Source organism: Trachemys scripta, chromosome 11 (genome assembly GCF_013100865.1).
Source record: "Trachemys scripta elegans isolate TJP31775 chromosome 11, CAS_Tse_1.0, whole genome shotgun sequence".
Classification (NCBI taxonomy): Eukaryota; Metazoa; Chordata; order Testudines; family Emydidae; genus Trachemys; species Trachemys scripta.
In genome coordinates, this window is record NC_048308.1 from 70291562 (window position 1) to 70308742 (window position 17181).

At 43.8% G+C, this 17181-nt stretch overlaps 1 protein-coding gene across 3 annotated transcripts; it reads right to left on the reverse strand.

Annotated features, from left to right (window-relative positions):
• Nucleotides 1-1875: 1875 nt before the first annotated feature.
• LOC117884819 (mitotic-spindle organizing protein 2B-like) lies at nt 1876-16844 on the reverse strand. 3 transcript variants are annotated; one of them, XM_034785643.1, is made up of 4 exons: nt 16562-16844; nt 16361-16485; nt 11912-12100; nt 1876-2259 (listed from the first exon to the last, which is right to left on the reverse strand). In XM_034785643.1, exons 1-4 carry the CDS (start codon nt 16729-16731, stop codon nt 2102-2104), a joined length of 642 nt encoding a protein of 213 aa, XP_034641534.1. In that variant the 5' UTR covers nt 16732-16844; the 3' UTR covers nt 1876-2101. The 3 variants fall into 3 exon arrangements, with proteins under 3 accessions (XP_034641534.1, XP_034641536.1, XP_034641537.1); XM_034785645.1 differs by having other exon boundaries at nt 11963-12100; nt 16562-16843; XM_034785646.1 differs by lacking the exon at nt 11912-12100 and having other exon boundaries at nt 16562-16827.
• Nucleotides 16845-17181: the final 337 nt, after the last annotated feature.

The window sequence follows — 17181 nt, forward strand, 5'->3', positions numbered from 1 at the left end:
CATTCATTGCATCACTCAAGGTTCTTAGACTGAATTAAATAAAGTATCTGGAACCAAACCAAGGACCGAACCTCAAGCTTATTTTTAAATTTTGCATTTAAACATATTAATGGGAATAGCTAAATCAAAGATTACAAGGGGTCTGAGCCCCCTTCCCTGTGTGTTCTTGGGGACACTGCTACTCTCAGGGTGACTGAGCCACTAGCCCTGTCCCTCCATGTTGGCTGGGATCTGGGTTGGAGGAAATGAAGATAACAAATGTAAACATCAGAAATCCAGAAAATGAAGTTACGATACACATCGCCTGTGTGTGGGGTTGGAATGTGTGTGTGTGGGGGGGAAGAGTCTTGTTTGGAGGTGGAGGTTGACTGGACTGGGGCATGGCTGGGAAAGCCTGGCTGAAGCAGGACCAGGAGTCCCAGCTGGGAGTGGGTAGTGGGAGGGGGCATAGCTCAGCATGCAGCTTGGGCTACATAAACAAAGCCATGTGCAGCCTTCCAGTTAACTCCTGCCTGTGATCTGTGTATACTGCAACATAGTGAAGGAGACATCAAGGAACAACTTCTTACATGTTAATGGCTTTTATGGTACCAACAGCTTAATAGGACAGGAAGGGGAGAGGAGCTGGAAATGCTGATGGGGGAGGGGGCCTACATGTTCTGGGAAATGGTGGGGCAGGGGACGGAGAAGGAGAGAAACACCAGTCTTCTCTTATCCTTAAAGTTACCGTAACCACCATGTAATGCTGTCAAGGTTTTGGGACACGGACCATTGATGAGATGTCACTCACTGGCTGTTAGCAACTACAATTGCAAACATTTCAAAGCACAACCATTATCCCCATTCACTAGACCAAAATGTACAGGAGGGGAGAGGAGCTCTGAAGAATCATGTAGCAGACAGGTGACCTAATGGAAAGGTCACTGGACAGGGACTATTTCTAGCTCCGCCACTGGCCTGCTGGGTGATGTTGGACAAGTCACTTCACTTATCTTTGTGCCTTGGTTTCCCATATGTAAAATGGGGATAATATGTTCTTTGAGCACTACTAATGAAAAGCACTATATAAAAGCTAGGTATTTGGATTATTACCTAACCACAGTAGCACATCAATTGCAAACCTAGGTGAGATCTACAACTGCCTAAATGACTTAATTAACTACTACCAACAAATGTTTCTATTTTGTTTTAAAAAAACCCTAGGAAATTAAAAGGCAAAATGCTTCATAATGCACAGTTAAGGTTGTCTGCTGATAGTTGTGACCTTCCAGAACATTTGAGTTCAGCAAAACTCAAACTTGAGAAAACCAGGAACTGCTGAGTTCAGATAAACACCCATGCAAATGTAGCTCTGCACTCTGAGTAATGTTCAAAATGCCCATAACTCGCACACACTCCCACTAAGGTGCAACTGACCTGAGGTAAGTGACTGATCCTTTGGGACTGGGAGTAAACAGAATATTGCCATGATCCTTAGCGTAAGGCACCATCCATCACAAAGGTAAGCCCACCTGGGTGGCAAGACAGATCGCTGTACCAAAGGGGAGGGTCTAATGACTCCAAGTTAAGGCTGTTATAGACCTGAGGAGTTTACACATGATAATTTCAATCACCAATGTATATATAAAACTCCCAATTTATGGTTTGTGCCCTGGCTCATAAAAGTCTGCCCCGAGGTTGGTACTCATGTTCTTGAGCCATTGCAGGACAGCTTGATAGAGGCATCTCTAGCTGGTGAGTTATGAGAGATTACACTTTTGCACGAGCTAGACTACTCATAAGGCATGGAGCAGGCCAGACACTATGAATAAGAATGAAGAATAACATCTCACTAATTTAGTGCAATGCTTTAAACAGAATTCTAATTAAAAGCAATTCCCGAAGAATTCATGTTCTTTATTAACAGATGTATCCAAAAGAAATTTAGGAAAGGAAAACAGTAACTGACACTTTGCATACATCACCTGTGATATTCTATAGCATTCATAAATACAAAATACTGGAGCAGGTTCACAATCTTGAACATTTTTACATGTTGTGCTGCATTGCACTTATTTTAATGGAGAATTTACAAAGGTCCTCAGTGCTCTATTTTGAGTCTCTATGTACTGCTGCCTCCACTGCTCTTTCCAGAAGTTCCAGTCTTCTGGAGCCTGCTAGTGCTTGGCTGCCGGGGCATTCTTTGGACAGATCCTTCCCGGCTGCAACGTTCTGCAAGGCCTTGGGTCCCGCTGACTGAAGAATTGGTTTTATTTCTCCCTGGATGGACAAATAAATGTGTTAACTCTAAAGTTCTAATTTATCATAACTGCACCCAAGCTGCTAGTGTTCCTCGAGAATTCATGTTATAGGTAGGGTTTTATTAGATGATGAAATTTTACCAGCATCCAATATAGATACAAAATTCATGAACTGTAATATAACAGATGTCAGGTAGCATAAATCCTAAACAAACTGCAGTAGTAGGACTAATCATATTCATCACAATTTGTTCCTCAGATAAATCAAATAGCATAAATCACTTTGTTTTTTAAATGTGTGAACACATTATGTGATTACTTTCATTTAGCATAGGAACACCAGCACTGCAAATTGCAACTAGGGAAGAATTTAAAGAGCATCTAACATGTCATGGCTAGGACAAGTGAACCCATGTTCAAGAGTTGATTCCTCTCACAAGCAACAGTGACAGGGTCCAACCCTGCAGAGCCTCTCCTGTTTGTCACTTTGTCAGACTAACAGACCTCAACTCTCCTGGGTATTCTGGTCATGCTTTGGGGTTCTCTGACAGCATTTGGATTCCACACAGGAGCTGCCATTCACAGATTGTCTTGTTGGGTTCAGAAGGGAGATAGAATACTCCTGAGCCATCTTGCTCTTATCCTACCACTACTAGCTGTGTCTATGATGCAACACAGCCGCAGGGCAAACCACTGCGTAGCACTGTGCAAGCTGGAAGGGGAGAGGGCAGGAAGTGTGGTGCACACAGCTAGCAAGAGACCTGGAGGGGACCCCTTCCACGGTCAGCAGGAGGAGAAAGGGGACAAACTGAGACTTGCTGCAAGCAGGACAGGTGAGGGGAAGAAAGAGACCAAAGTGAGGTGTGGGGAGACAGGGCCTGACGCACCTCCCTGCATCGGGAGAGGGCCGTCTTAGAGGAGGCACATCATGTAGGGTAATGAAAAAGGGTAAGGAGAAAATTACACAAGTGAAAGGTCAAAAAGAAACGTGGGAGAACAATCTATCCTAGGAAGGGATGAGAAGGACGGAGCTAGCCAAATAAACAAACAACAGGCTCCAATGCTTTAAAGAGTTTTAGAAAAAACACATACCAGTAAAGAGATCAGAGCAAAAGGCAGGCATTTGGTAAGCTAATTTAAATATTTTCTCTGCACAAATTAGTTACATTAATTACCTGATTAGGATGTTGAGATGTTTTGTAAGACAACTGACTGATGGCTATACAACAGGGGTTGGCAACCTTTCAGAAGTGGTGGGCTGAGTCTTCATTTATTCAGTCTAATTTAAGGTTTCGTGTGCCAATACTACATTTTAACGTTTTTAGAAAGTCTCTTTCTATAAGTCTATAATATAGAACTAAACTATTGTTATATGTAAAGTAAATAAGGTTTTTAAAATGTTTAAGCGGCTTTATTTAAAATTAAATTAAAATGCAGAGCCCTCTAGATCGGTGGCTAGGACCCGGGCAGTGAGTGCCACTGAAAATCAGCTCACGTGCCACCTTTGGCACGTGTGCCATAGGTTGCCTACCCCTGCTATACAATATATAGTAGCAACCCACTTATGTTGTTTAGAATCCATCATCTCTGCAATTTGCGTGGCCAATAGAAGAGTGAACTGTAGAAACTTTATTCCATTACTGCATTACTTACCAAAAAGTCATTCCTATGGAGCACCATTCCTGCCCCCTGAAAGCCACTACTGCCAACAGCACAGATTTACAGCATAGTGCACTAGAGAAACATTTAAATTGCTTCCAAGGAATAAAAATGTAAGTGGCCCATTTGCATCTGTAAATAGTTTGACAAACTAACACAATAAACAGCAAATGCATTCATTTGCTTCAGACATGTCAACTGTTCTTTAAGAAAAATCTACTACTGTAGACTTCTCATCTGTCAGCCCAAAGCCAGCCAGCCAGTTTTGCAATTCTCCTTTGCTGAAGCTCAGAAGCACTCAAGCAACTTTATTAATGCAAGTGCTGTCAACGAAAGTGCACAAATTGCAGAGAGGAGAAATTTCACTTTACTTCATCAAAGACGGCAACAAAATCATCCCCAAAGATTATCTGATTTTTTTAGCAAGTAGGTGCACATTTGTGCATGTAAATACCTTCCTCCCTTGAATGCACATGTCCAGTTACAGTGCAAATCCTTCATTTGTGTGGGCACAAAGTAACGTACATCTCTCTCACAAAAAGGGGATATGGGCCCACAGGATAGGCACACAAATGCCCAACTATCTGGCTCCCGGAAATCTGGCCCTTTATCCTCAAATGATATAAACTCCTCGGAAAAAAAGAATGACCATTTTATGTATATATAAATATAGGTATGACGTCAGTCTTCCCATTTTGATCAATGGCAAAGCTCCCACTGATTTCAATAGGGGAGGGTCAGACCATGTGCATGGAAGCCACACCACAAGGCCCAACAATCAGAGTTGGTGTGCTGTGTGCACTTCTGCCTCAACAGTTGTATTAAACAATATTGAACATTAGGGAAATCAACGCACATTAGTGCAACCCATGAACGGAAAGGATTTCAAGAGACTTCCCCCTACAGTTAAGAAACTAATACTGATGCTAACAAAAGGCTCCCCCACTTAATTGAATTGACACATGATGTCCTGCTACTTTGAGGTGCATACTTGGTTGTTTTTCAGAGACCCAGTGTTCTGTAAATATGCAGCATGATACAAATACAAGTGATACTCCACATGAAAGACTTCATTTGAGTACTTCAAAAGCTCAGAGAAGATGACTGTAATAGGAGCAGTCAAGTGTGTGTCCTACAAATGGGCTGATGTAGGTTCATAAGACCAGGTGCATACAACTACATGCAAGGATACATACACCAGCTTGCGATGGTTCATTCTTCCGTCCAAACAATACTGAGATGGGTTTAAAACCTAGTTGGTTCAATAGATAGATGTATTCAGGAGGCAGGCATGGCTGCACGGTGGCACTATGGAGTGCACACTGGCAGCAGACAGGACACTGCAGTGGCATAGAAGCAGTGTCACAAAGGTCAATCAGGCCCCAGGGAAAGCTTCCTGTAGTCCTCAGGTGTTTTTAGAAGTAGCCACCTACAGCATCATTCTCTTTGCTCTCTGCCCAGACTGATGTTGCTGCCCCCTTCATTCCTCAGTAGCAGAAAGGACTGTGGAGGTTCCCTATCCCCACTAGAGCAGTATCTTCTTCCCACAGGGAGTGACCCAAGGCTCAGACTCTGCCATTAAGGCTCCAACTGCTTCTTCTTACTACTTACTACTTCTTACTACTCCTGTTTGTGACACAGTGAGGGCAGTGCTTCCAACCAGGATCCAGATAGGAAGTGGACATGAGGACTGGGAGACACTAGTCAATTTGAAAACCAGAGTTAAAAGCTCACTGCTGCTGCCCAGTCCTGAGCCCCTGCAAGGATCAGGGGGGTTCACAATTACACACACACCTCTATTTAAAAAAAAAAAAAAATTCTCCCCCCCTTGTTGTGTGAGACCCAGACAAATAACCGGGGAAAAAGACAAACTGGCTTTAGTGGGAGAACAGTAACACTGCCTCTACACACAGGCCTAGAAGAGACACAGAAGCTATTTTTTTCAGTCCTTTCTTTCAGTTATATTAGTTGTTCCTGGTAACAATAAGAGGCAGTGGGATGATTTCAAAGGGATGGTGTGCCTTTTATGCAATCTACATGTTAATGTAAAAAGGTGTACTCCAGTTAGAGGCTTCTTATAATTCATGCATAGAAAGGAAATTAGCACAAGCCTTACTTGAATCATTCGCAGGTTTTGAAAAAAAAAAATCAAATGTGTCCTAAGCAGAGAGTTTAATTCCTGTGGCCTGGCTGAAAAGCACCTAGGGCTGAGTTCCTCTCCTGTCCCTGGCCCCCAAGCAGACTACTAAGGCTATGCTGCTCTGCTCCCCTGGCTTTCTCTTCCAGCAGATGCTTTACAGCCCATTCCACCCACATCTGTAACAAAACTCATCCTAGGCTCCTTAACTGGGAACACCTTGACCCTTGTGCAGTGCAATCCCTGGGAGAGTGCTTGTGCCTATGCAGAGAAGCCCTGAAAGGGAAGGGGCTGGGTAACAGAGGTAGCGGAGAGGGAGGGAGTGGGAAGGATCCAGCTCTCCCTTACCTCCTTTCCTTAACTCAATGACTCATAAGAGGTCAGAGCACTCCAACAAACCACCCTGTCAGCTGACACAGGGTGTTCGGACAGGAATGCTTAACAGCAGCATGGAAAGAATCATAGAATCGTAGGACTGGAAGGGACCTCAATGGGTCATCTAGTCCAGTCCCCTCCACTCATGGCAGAACTAAATATTACCCAGAACATCACTGATCTCCAGTGATGGAAATTACACAACCTCCCCAGGTAATTTGGTCCAGTGCTTAACTGCCATTACCATTAGGAATTTTTTCCTCATGTCCCAATCTAAATCGCCCATGGTGTAATTTAAGCCCATTACTTCTTGTCCTGCCCTCAGTGGATAAGCAGAACGATTTATCACCGTTCTCTTCTTGTACCTTTTACATACTTGAAGGCAGTTATGTGACCCTAGTCTTCTCTCCTCCAGACTAAACAAACCCAATTTTTTCAGTCTTTCATCATAGGTCATGTTTTCTAGACCTTCAATCATTTTTAATGCTCTTCTCTGGATTTTCTCCAATTTGTCCACATCTGTAACAAAGTGGGGGCCCAGAACTGGACACAGAACTCTGGTAGAGGCCTTATCAGTGCTGAGTAGAGTGGAATTATTCTTGTCTTGCTTTCAACACCTCTACTAATACATCCCAGAATGAGGTTTCCTTTTTTTGCAACAGCACTATATTGTTGACTCATACTGAGTTTGTGATCCACTATAACCCCCAGACCCTTTTCTGCAGTACTCCTTCCAGTCATTTCCCATTTTGTATCTGTGCAACTGATTATTCCTTCTGAAGCACAGTACTTTGCATTTGTTCTTACTGAAGTTAAGAACCATTTAATAATTCAGACCATTTATCGACTTTGTCAAAATCATTTTGAATTTTAATCTTGTCCTCCAAAGTGCTTGCAACCCCCCTCAGTAAACAGACAGGAGCCATGGTCTTTAGAAGGCTCCAATCTTTAGAGTAGCGTTGGAAGGACTGGACCTGCTGAAGCCCCACAAGACATTTTTCTTCTGAACTGAAGCTGTTATTAACTTGTAACCTCAAGGAACCCTCATGGGTGAGAATCTGAAGGACTGTTCCTGCAGAATCCATGTTGGGGTTGAGGTGAACCCTGGTAAGCTTATTAGCATGCATATAGGTTCTTTTATTGCTTTAAATGTGTTTTTTTTTTCTGTAGTGTCTTAACCTAAAGAATAAAATTGGCTTGCATAGAAAGAACTGTTTGGTAGTTTACTTCTGTTGACAATCACTCATCAGTTGCTGAAGAGAAAGCAAGCAGGTGCACTTGGGCAGCCTGTCTCTTCTGGGAATAACACAGGGAAGGCAGGGAACTGTGCAGCTTGGAAATACCTGTCAGAAAGCAGAGAAATGCAGGTCTGCAACCCCAAAAGGCGATGGCCAGGGAGCTGCAAGCCTGAGAATAGGTGTTTTTGCTAGACCACTGAGAGGAAATACAGGGGCAGTTGCCCTGACCCGTGACATTTATGGTGGCATTGGTGGGATCTGCAGCAGTGTGAACTGCATAAGTGTCAACAGCAGTGAAAGCAAGTTACCTGGAAGGGAAAACCACAGAGCAAAAAGTCTCAATAGTCTTTTTGGGAAAGGAATGACAAGAGCTACAGCGTGACGAGAGAGACAGAGAAAAAGGAATTATGAACAGCTGAAGAAAAATCAGCTGGTTGAGGTATGCAGAGAAAGGCAGCTTAACACTGAAGAACAGACAAAATGACACTAGTAGATCTGCAATATTCTAAATGACCAGTCAAGGAATGATGGTTCAGGTTTGCAGAGAACCTCCAGCTTGCTGGCAAAAGGTCCACCAGAGAGAAACAGGGAACAAACAGACTGACAGAGGAAGCAACTATGTTCTGTCCTGACCAGCACACCACTGAAACAGGAGTGGCAGACAGCCAAACAGGAAAGGCACAGAGTGAATCTGGAAACCCAACACCTTGGAGACCAGGAGCAAAAGAGAGCAGACCAACAGCATCAGTACAAGAGAGAAGGTCAAGGAGTGTCAGGAGCGGCTTCAGATGGAGAGACTGCACCAGCAGAACCAGGAACGGCAGGATCAGCTTAAACTGAGAGAGATTGCGCCAGTAGAACTGTAGTCTGGCTGAACTTGCCTCCAGGAACGACCATAGCAAGAGGCCACTTGATCCTTGCAGGCTCTAGGAGCGAAAGCCCCAACACACATTGCATGTATCCAGCAGATGTGCTTCTCTCAAGCAGAGATGCTGCGCACATGAAAGCTTATGCTCCAATACGTCTGTTAGTCTATAAGGTGTCACAGGACTCTGTCGCTTTTTACAGATCCAGATTAACACAGCTACCCCTCTGATACTATTTATTAACTGACTCCTGCAGTATAATTTCATTTTTTAAAAACTCAAAGAGAAACAGAGACCTCACAAAAGTTTCAAGAATAATTTTTGTGATCTTTCAAATGGAGAAGCACTGCTCAATTCCATGCAATTCTCTATTTCACTCTGAGTTACTTTTTTTTGGTAAATTACAAATTTCAATTTGTCTTTATAATGCAATCCTGGCTGCAATCTTAGCTAGGGTGTGACTATCCCCTTTCCATATTTACAAAGCTTTCTGAAATGCTACAATAGTCATACGCTGATCAAAACCTGCAGTTTAATCCTCCACAATTTCTTGAAAAATCCAACCCAGTTTGTCTCATCAGTTAACAAAAACATCCATGCCCCAAGCATCACCTCTGACCTTCCAGACCCTCACATTGTTCATCTTCCAGTTTGTCTAAAACCACCTTCCTTAACCAATCTGACCATGTCATTCTTTGCCTTGAATCCTTCAACTGGCTCCCCCACTTGTCCTGTCCATCCCATCAAGTTTCAGCTTCAAAGCCCTGCAACACTGCCCCAGGTCTCCATCTCAGATGCAGGTCATCATGTGTCCCCTGCTTCCCGACAAGGATGCCTGACTTTGCTACCCGGTTTGGCGGCTTTTTCAACACTCCCATCTCTACCACCGTAATGCCGAAAACCACATGACTTTTCAGTGCTCTATGTCTTGCATTTGTTTCCTAAGTCTTTGGGGGGTTTTTTAAAAGAAAAATGCACCTTTAAGGTGCATGTGTATTCATGTTACTGTTTTAGTTCACAAACTTTCCCCAGAAATACTTCTATAATAGATTGGACACTCTAATGTTTCAGATTTTATTTGTACTGTTCATCTGCAACTCAGCTATTCTCAAGCTATTTTGAGTTCAAATATTTTCATGAAGTACTTGATGCAACTGGTTTATCATGCCTTATGTTTTTAACTGCACAAGTTTAACTCCAAGTGACTTGCCCCCACTCCCATTTGGCAAATAGCTGTAGTATATACGTGACACACCAGTAGGGGGAACAGTAAGATGTACTCAGACAAATCTGATAGTCATGCAGTTTTGTTCTGTGTAACTCAGGGGTTCTCAAACTGGGGGTCGGGACCCCTCGGGGGGGGTCACAAAGTTATTACATGGGGGGTTGCGAGCTGTTAGCCTCTACCCCAAACCCTGCTTTGAATCCAGCATTTATAATATAATGTTAAATATATTAAAAAGTGTTTTTAATTTATAAGGGGGGGAGAGCTCAGAGGCTTGCTATTTGAAAGGGGTCACCAGCACAAAAGTTTGAGAACCACTGGTGTAACTAAACATTGCATATGAAACCTGTCGTTGCTTCCTACTATTACTCCATTTTACTATACTGCTTCTGTGCTTTATTGTTTAAATTGATTGAATACTGCTTGTATCACTCAAGTTGTATACTATTTATAACTTTGCCACAGTACAACAACACATTACCCGTGTATCTAAGATAGTACACAGTTATTTGGTGTATTATAGCTGGAAGTGTCCATTGCATTAAGGTTGCCAATCACTTTCCATTATAACATGGTTTTCAGTTGCTTGCACTGGGCCTCAGTGAGCCTCCTGCAGTATTCTGTTGGGTCCACACAGAGCTATAAATGCATCTGAGATATGGGCAAGATGAGAATCCATCAACCATCTCCCCCGTCACCCCAAATACTTTGGGGCCAGACACAGAATGAGGAGGATAAAAGGAGTATTGAATTGCCCCATTCACTATAATGCCATCCATCTTGTGCACTGATAGAGGCAGGGGTCATGTGGGGAAAAAGGTATGACAGCATGAAATTGGAGACTACTGTAACACATACACAGATGGGCAGAATTAAGGTTGAATGGGATATCTTCACTCTGGCAGTCCTGACTTAAGTGCATTTTTTAAAAGTTAACACTCTTGTATTGTACTTTTAAAAAGTGGAATTGGACAGTATCTCTGGGACCTGTAGCACTAGTGCTTCATTCAGGAATTTTCTGCTTGCATACTTTCAAGAACTATGGAAGACAAATCTCAACCCTATACTGTTCTGTAGCAATTCTCAAGATGTGCATGTTTAAAACAAAATTGGTCTGTGAGAGTTTTAAGCTCTAAAGGTTTAGAGTGGTCATGTTCTTCCTCCAAGATATCCCAGCTCAAAAGCAAGCAGGCATTTCTCACCTATGTATGCACAGCAGCATATACTGAAATGGCTACACTACAACTTGTTTGGAAATGGATTTTAAACATACAAAATCACACGATGGCCATAGAGGTGTGTGCACATGCCATATTTGTGTGTGTTGGTTTCCTTACTTCAGCCACAATCTTTAAAGTTTAGTTTTTAAGACAGAGTGACAGAACTCACCCCATCCCCACTCAAAAAGAGCTAAAGGGATTTTACTCAAGCTTCCAAAGACAATCCGCCAGAGACAGAAGAATGGAAGACTTCAACCCAAAAAGATAACTTTCTGAAACACACATGAAATCAGAAAACACAGGCCTTAAATGGAAACAGGTTTGCAAGCCTTAAACCTAATGGCCAATGCATATGACCGATATAAATTCGAGCATTATTTGTCTTTATAGCGAGTCATCGCCACACAAGCTCTCCTGTAGAGTGCATGCACCAGTTTGCGTTTATAAAAAGCCACTGATAAAAAACTTGACAAAAATATCCACCATGCACAGGAAGTTCTTAGATTCCAATCCTGCAATTCGTTAAGAATGAACAGCCTTCAGGGAAGCTCTGAATGGGCAAAGCAGCCCACCCTAACGCAACTGTCTGCAGATTCTGGGCCACAATATGTAATTCCTAAACTTACTTCTCTTGCTTGTCTATGCGTATGGCACTTTCTAGTCTAAGACAGAGAAAGAATTTTTCACAATAGATTTCAGTCTCTTAATTCAACAGCAAAGTGAATCAGTTTTCATTTTTAAAATAAGATTTACATTTTATTTTTAACCTGTACATTTTAATTATTTTTAAAATTACCCATTCCTGACAGTTTATTAACATTAGAATGTATTGTTTAGAGGATACACCTTTTAGTTCTTTTAGTCTAAACTTAAAGGACTCACAATGCAAGTGCGACTCTTAACGTCCTAACAGACTGCACCAACCCCAGTAGATAAACTAATAAACACAACCTGTAAAAGGAGAGAACAGGCAGCAAGAAAACTGGAAGGAACGAGGGGGACCTTGAGAGAGAGGCGAGCAAGCATCAGCAGGACTGTAGACCACAATCTTAGGGGCTGTTAGTCTTGGAGATCGAAGGGCAGAGGAAAAGGAGAGTGGTGCAGGGATTTTACTGTTCTTGGCAGAGAGAAATGAGACCTCTAATTCAAAGAGAGACACAGAAACACATTAAAAACACCATATGTCTATTGAAAAAAGAACAGAGTCGTGAATGTAAATGAATTCTCAATACCCTTAAAGAAAAAGAAAAGTTGTCTCTTGACAATGGTAACATAGCTCACGTGCTTTGTTAAATACATCAATTTCATAATCTTGTCATCTTAACAGTCTACTTTTATGTTGCCCCTCTAAAATTTTGAAGTCCCCAGATGAACACTTAGACTTGAATAGTTCTTACATTAAAATGCTGTTAAACAAAAACCATTTCATAGTAATAAATGTACCAATATTTTTCTCAAATGTTTCAAATATAATTTCATAATTGCACTTTCCACATTGCTTGCCAGCCATTAATACAGTAAAACAAGCCTTTTAAGCCCACAGTGCATTTTCCTGAAGTACTTAATTGATATTTTGAGTTAATAAACCCCAACATTAAATAAATGTTGTAAGTAAATGCACAAGTGTACACCATTTCCTAGGTAGTTGCTAAAATTAACTGTGATGCTTTTCTTTTCTTTGAAGGAAGTACGCATCAAAGATGAAAAAAAAAAAAAAAACCAAGGAGTCTGGTGGCACCTTAAAGACTAGGATTCATTTGGGCATAAGCTTTCATGGGTAAAAACCTCACTTCTTCAGATGCATGGAGTGAAAGTTACAGATGCAGGTATTATATAATGACACATGAAGAGAAGGGAGTTAATTTGCAAGTGGAGAACCAGTGTTGACAGGGCCAATTCAATCAGGGTGGATGTAGTCCACTCCCAATAATAGATGAGGAGGTGTCAATTCCAGGAGAGGAAAAGCTGCTTCTGTCATGAGCCAGCCACTCCCAGTCCCTATTCAAGCCCAAATTAATGGTGTTAAATTTGCAAATGAATTTTAGTTCTGCTGTTTTTCTTTGACATCTGTTTCTGAAGTTTTTTTGTTCAAGAATAGTTACTTTTAAATCTGTTCTAGAATGTCCAGGGAGATTGAAGTGTTCACCTACTGGCTTTTGTATGTTACCATTCCTGATGTCCGATTTGTGTCCATTTATTCTTTTACGTAGGGACTGTCCGGTTTGGTCAATGTACACCGCAAAGGGGCATTGGGTTGGGTCCTCTGATGGTGTCGCTAGAGTAGATATGGGGACAGAGTAGGCAATGAGGTTTGCTATAGGGATTGGTTCCTGGGTTGGTGTTTCTGTGGTGTGGTGTGTAGTTGCTGGTAAGTATTTGCTTCGGGTTGGGGGGTTGTCTGTAAGCAAGGACTGGTCTGTCTCCCAAGGTCTGTGAGAGTGAGGGATCATTTTCCAGGATAGGTTGTAGATCGCTGATGATGTGCTGGAGAGGTTTTAGCTGGGAGCTGTATGTGATGGCCAGTGGTGTTCTGTTATTTTCCTTGTTGGGCCTATCCTGTAGTAGGTGATTTCTGGGTACCCATTTCGCTCTGTCAATCTGTTTCCTCACTTCCCCAGGTGGGTATTGTAGTTTTAAGAATGCTTGATAAAGAGCTTGTAGGTGATTGTCAGGGGGATTGGAGCAAATTCGGTTGTATCTTAGGGCTTGGCTGTAGACAATGGATCATGTGATGGAAGCTGGAGGCATGTAGGTAAGTATAGCGGTCAGTATAGGAAACAGATTGACAGAGCGAGACAGGTACCCAGAAATCACCTACTACAGGACAGGCCCAACAAGGAAAATAAAGAAATCACTCTAGCGACACCATCAGAGGACCCAACCACATCAGCCACATCATCAAGGGCTCATTCACCTGCACACCTACTAATGTTATATATGCCATCATGTGCCAGCAACGTCCCTCTGCCATGTACATTGGCCAAACCGGACAGTGTTTACGTAAAAGAATGACACCTGGAATTGACACCTCCTCATCTATTATTGGGAGTGGACTACATCCACCCTGACTGAATTGGCCCTGTCAGCACTGGTTCTCCACTTGTGAGGTAACTCCCTTCTCTTCATGTGTCAGTATATAATACCTGCATCTGTAATTTTCACTCCATGCATCTGAAGAAGTGGGTTTTTTACCCACGAAAGCTTATGCTCAAATAAATCCCTTAGTCTTTAAGGTGCCACTGGACTCCTTGGTTTTGTGGATACAGACTAACACGGCTATCCCCTCATAAAGTAACTTTTTTTCATCTAAATACCTAAAAGACTGTTTTACTATTGTTTTAAATACCTAAAATGTGATCCTTTATTCTGGTACTGAGATCTCTTCATATTCATTTCCATTCTGGCCAAAGCCAAGCCATGTGGAGTCCTGCGGAGCCATACCACAATTGTGTCTCCTTTATACAATCACCCACAGCCGCTCACTGTAGCCAACTGGAATTGTATTTTGGCATCTTTTAGTTTTGATCAGGTGTCACAACCCATCCCAAGCTAAGTATGCCACTTACACAGCACTTTTTAACTACTAACAATTCAGACTAAGAATAAAGGCATTGCCAGAAACATACAAGTCTGTATCATTCACATGATAAACAGCTCTCATTTTGACTTTCAGCATCAACTGCAATTTTGTTTTCTTATGATTTAATATAATTTGTTTCCAATATTGAAGGCTCCCAGACAGCTACTTCCAAACCAGTTTAAATTTGGCATGCTCAGTTTTTATAATCCTTCAGAAGCAATGCAAGGGAGGCTCAGCTGGTCTTCCCTAGCAAGGCCAATAGAAGCAACAGACTGCTTTGCTAGTGAGTCTGCGGGTATGATCAAGAGGGATAGGACAGAAGGAAAACCAAGGAAAGAAGGGGAGAAACACTAAAAAGCAGAGGATGAAAACTGCACACCATAAGGCCCTGCACCTAGAGTACAGTTTTTGGTTCCAGATAAACAGGTACGAACATTTGCTTGCATTTACAGTGGAGTTAATCAACTAATATTAACTGGAAACTGATTAACCCAAATTACAACATGTCAAAAACCTCTTGTCTAGACAGGACCATGGCAAGAATATGTCAGAGAACAGACTAAAGCTAAGGGGCCCAGATGAACCAGTGCTGTGACAGTACATAATGGTTTGGTACAGACCCCTTGCTGGCCAACTACAGCTTTGAACTTTTAGTCCCAGGCTTCTGGTGGGGAACTCCTCTCTAACATGCTTCTTCTGCTTGTCACAGTATCTATAACACTCTCTTGCATCTGAAGAAGTGAGGTTCTTACCCACGAAAGCTTATGCTCCCAATACTTCTGTTAGTCTTAAAGGTGCCACAGGACCCTCTGTTGCTTTTTACAGATTCAGACTAACACGGCTACCCCTCTGATACTATAACACACTTATCACTTAACATGAATGCCTGCTGAAAGCCTGGTAGGACTAATGGAAAGAACATTCACTAGATACAGAGGAAGATGCACCCAGCCCTCCTCAGCAGGAAAGAATGTCGCCTCCACCTGAGACAGCGGAAACTGTGATACAATAATATACTATATTTCCAAAAAAGAATGGAAAGGGGGAAAGAGCAGCAACAGAATGTACATATTTTTAAAAGAAAAATAGGTCTTGTGCCTTTTGCTTCTTTATTGTGAAAAACTAGAGCCTGATGTTTTTATCAAAAAAGGTCTCTTCCTACTTCTTACAGTGTTAGAAATTAGACTCTGTCTAGAATGGAGGTGGTGAGAACTGGGGAGTTGGAGTAAGGCCTGGTCTACACTTAAATGTTTTACTGGCATTGCGTTCTCAGTTTTGTGATTTTTTGTTTGGCCAACAAAACTATACTAGTTAAAGCCATAGCGTAGCTACAGTTATGAGAGTAGATGAGACCATGCTACGGTTTAGGTTATTTGTTTTTGATATTTTCAATATGGCTAAAGAGGCTTAAATTCAGGCTTAAGTGATGACATAAGAAGCAACAAGAGAGTGCGAGATGAGCTAGGAAGAGGGCAAGATTTTTATACACTTTGTTTAAAACCCCTTAGTTTTAGCTAACATACATGAATGTCTAATTGGCATCTTGCATAAATGAAGGCTCCCAGCCCTTTAATTGAGGCAACAGAGATCGCCTCCGTCCTGCAGCAAAACCAGCCGTGGCAGCCCAGAGACTGTTACGCGGGAGGGATTTGCCTGCTTAATTCCATACCGCCCTTTATCACCCCCCGGCAGACAGCAGCAGCAGCCACGGGCCCGAGCCCGGGCACCTCCCTGCAGGGAGGGGGACATGAGCCGGGCCCGGGCTCCCCCAGGACCAGCCCGACGGGAGGGGGGGCCCCTAATAACCCGCAGCTCCTGACCTCTCGTCTCGGGGGCGGTCTCGGCGGGGCCGCTGGGAGCCGGTCTCTGCCCGGCGCACAAGGACTTCAGCATCTGGAACACAGCCAGGGGCGCCACGTTCATCCGCAGCAGGTCCAGCAGCAGCCTGCGGGGAGAGGGCGCGGGGTCAGCAGCTCGGGCCGCGCGCGCGGCCCCCCCTCGCCCGCCATCGCCCCCCTCACCTGAACACTTCCGGGTCGAGACCGATCCCCGCCGCCTGCGCCAGCTCGAACAGCTCCGCCTCCTCCGCCGTCGGCAGCTTCCGCCGGGACCGCACCGAGGCCCCCACTTTGCCCAGGGCCGCATCCAGCCCCGAGTCCGCCCCGCCACCGGCCAGGCCCTGGTCGGACATTCCCGGCACTGACCGGAAACGCGCTTACCCACAGCCGGCGCCTGTCTCCTACTGAGCATGCGCGGAAGGCGAGCGCCGGAAACAGCCGCGCGGGGACGAGAAAATGCACACCTCGCTTCCTGTTCAACTGGGCATGCGCAGTTCTGCCTGTGCATTCCCTGGGGTATGGCCTCCCAGTAGGGAAGCTCGCCGTTGGCCCGTGGGCCGTGCTTGTCCTGGCTGAGGTGGCCAGTGCCGGGGTGGAGCTGCGCTGTGGCTTCGGGGGGGGGGGGGGTCTCATGGGGCGAGGCGGCTGCTCGGTACTGCACAGGCTAGTGCAGTCAGGGCCAGCCTTGGGGAAACGGCCTCCATGCCTCTCCCCCCATTCTCCTGGCCTCCAAGGGCCACCCTGCCTCCCCCCAGTGTATTGAAAGAGATGCTGGGGCTCAGCCCCACCACCAGTTGAGTGCT

What these genes read in the sequence shown, in the direction of transcription:
- LOC117884819 (XM_034785643.1), bottom strand. Translation starts at nt 16,731, where the DNA reads ATGTCCGACCAGGGCCTGGCCGGTGGCGGGGCGGACTCGGGGCTGGAT. An exon ending in CTCGACCCGGAAGTGTTCAG is followed by an intron (nt 16,486 to 16,561) that starts GTGAGGGGGGCG and finishes CTCTCCCCGCAG; the next exon opens with GCTGCTGCTGGACCTGCTGC. An exon ending in CCTGTTCTCTCCTTTTACAG is followed by an intron (nt 2,260 to 11,911) that starts GTTGTGTTTATT and finishes TTGTCCATCCAG; the next exon opens with GGAGAAATAAAACCAATTCT.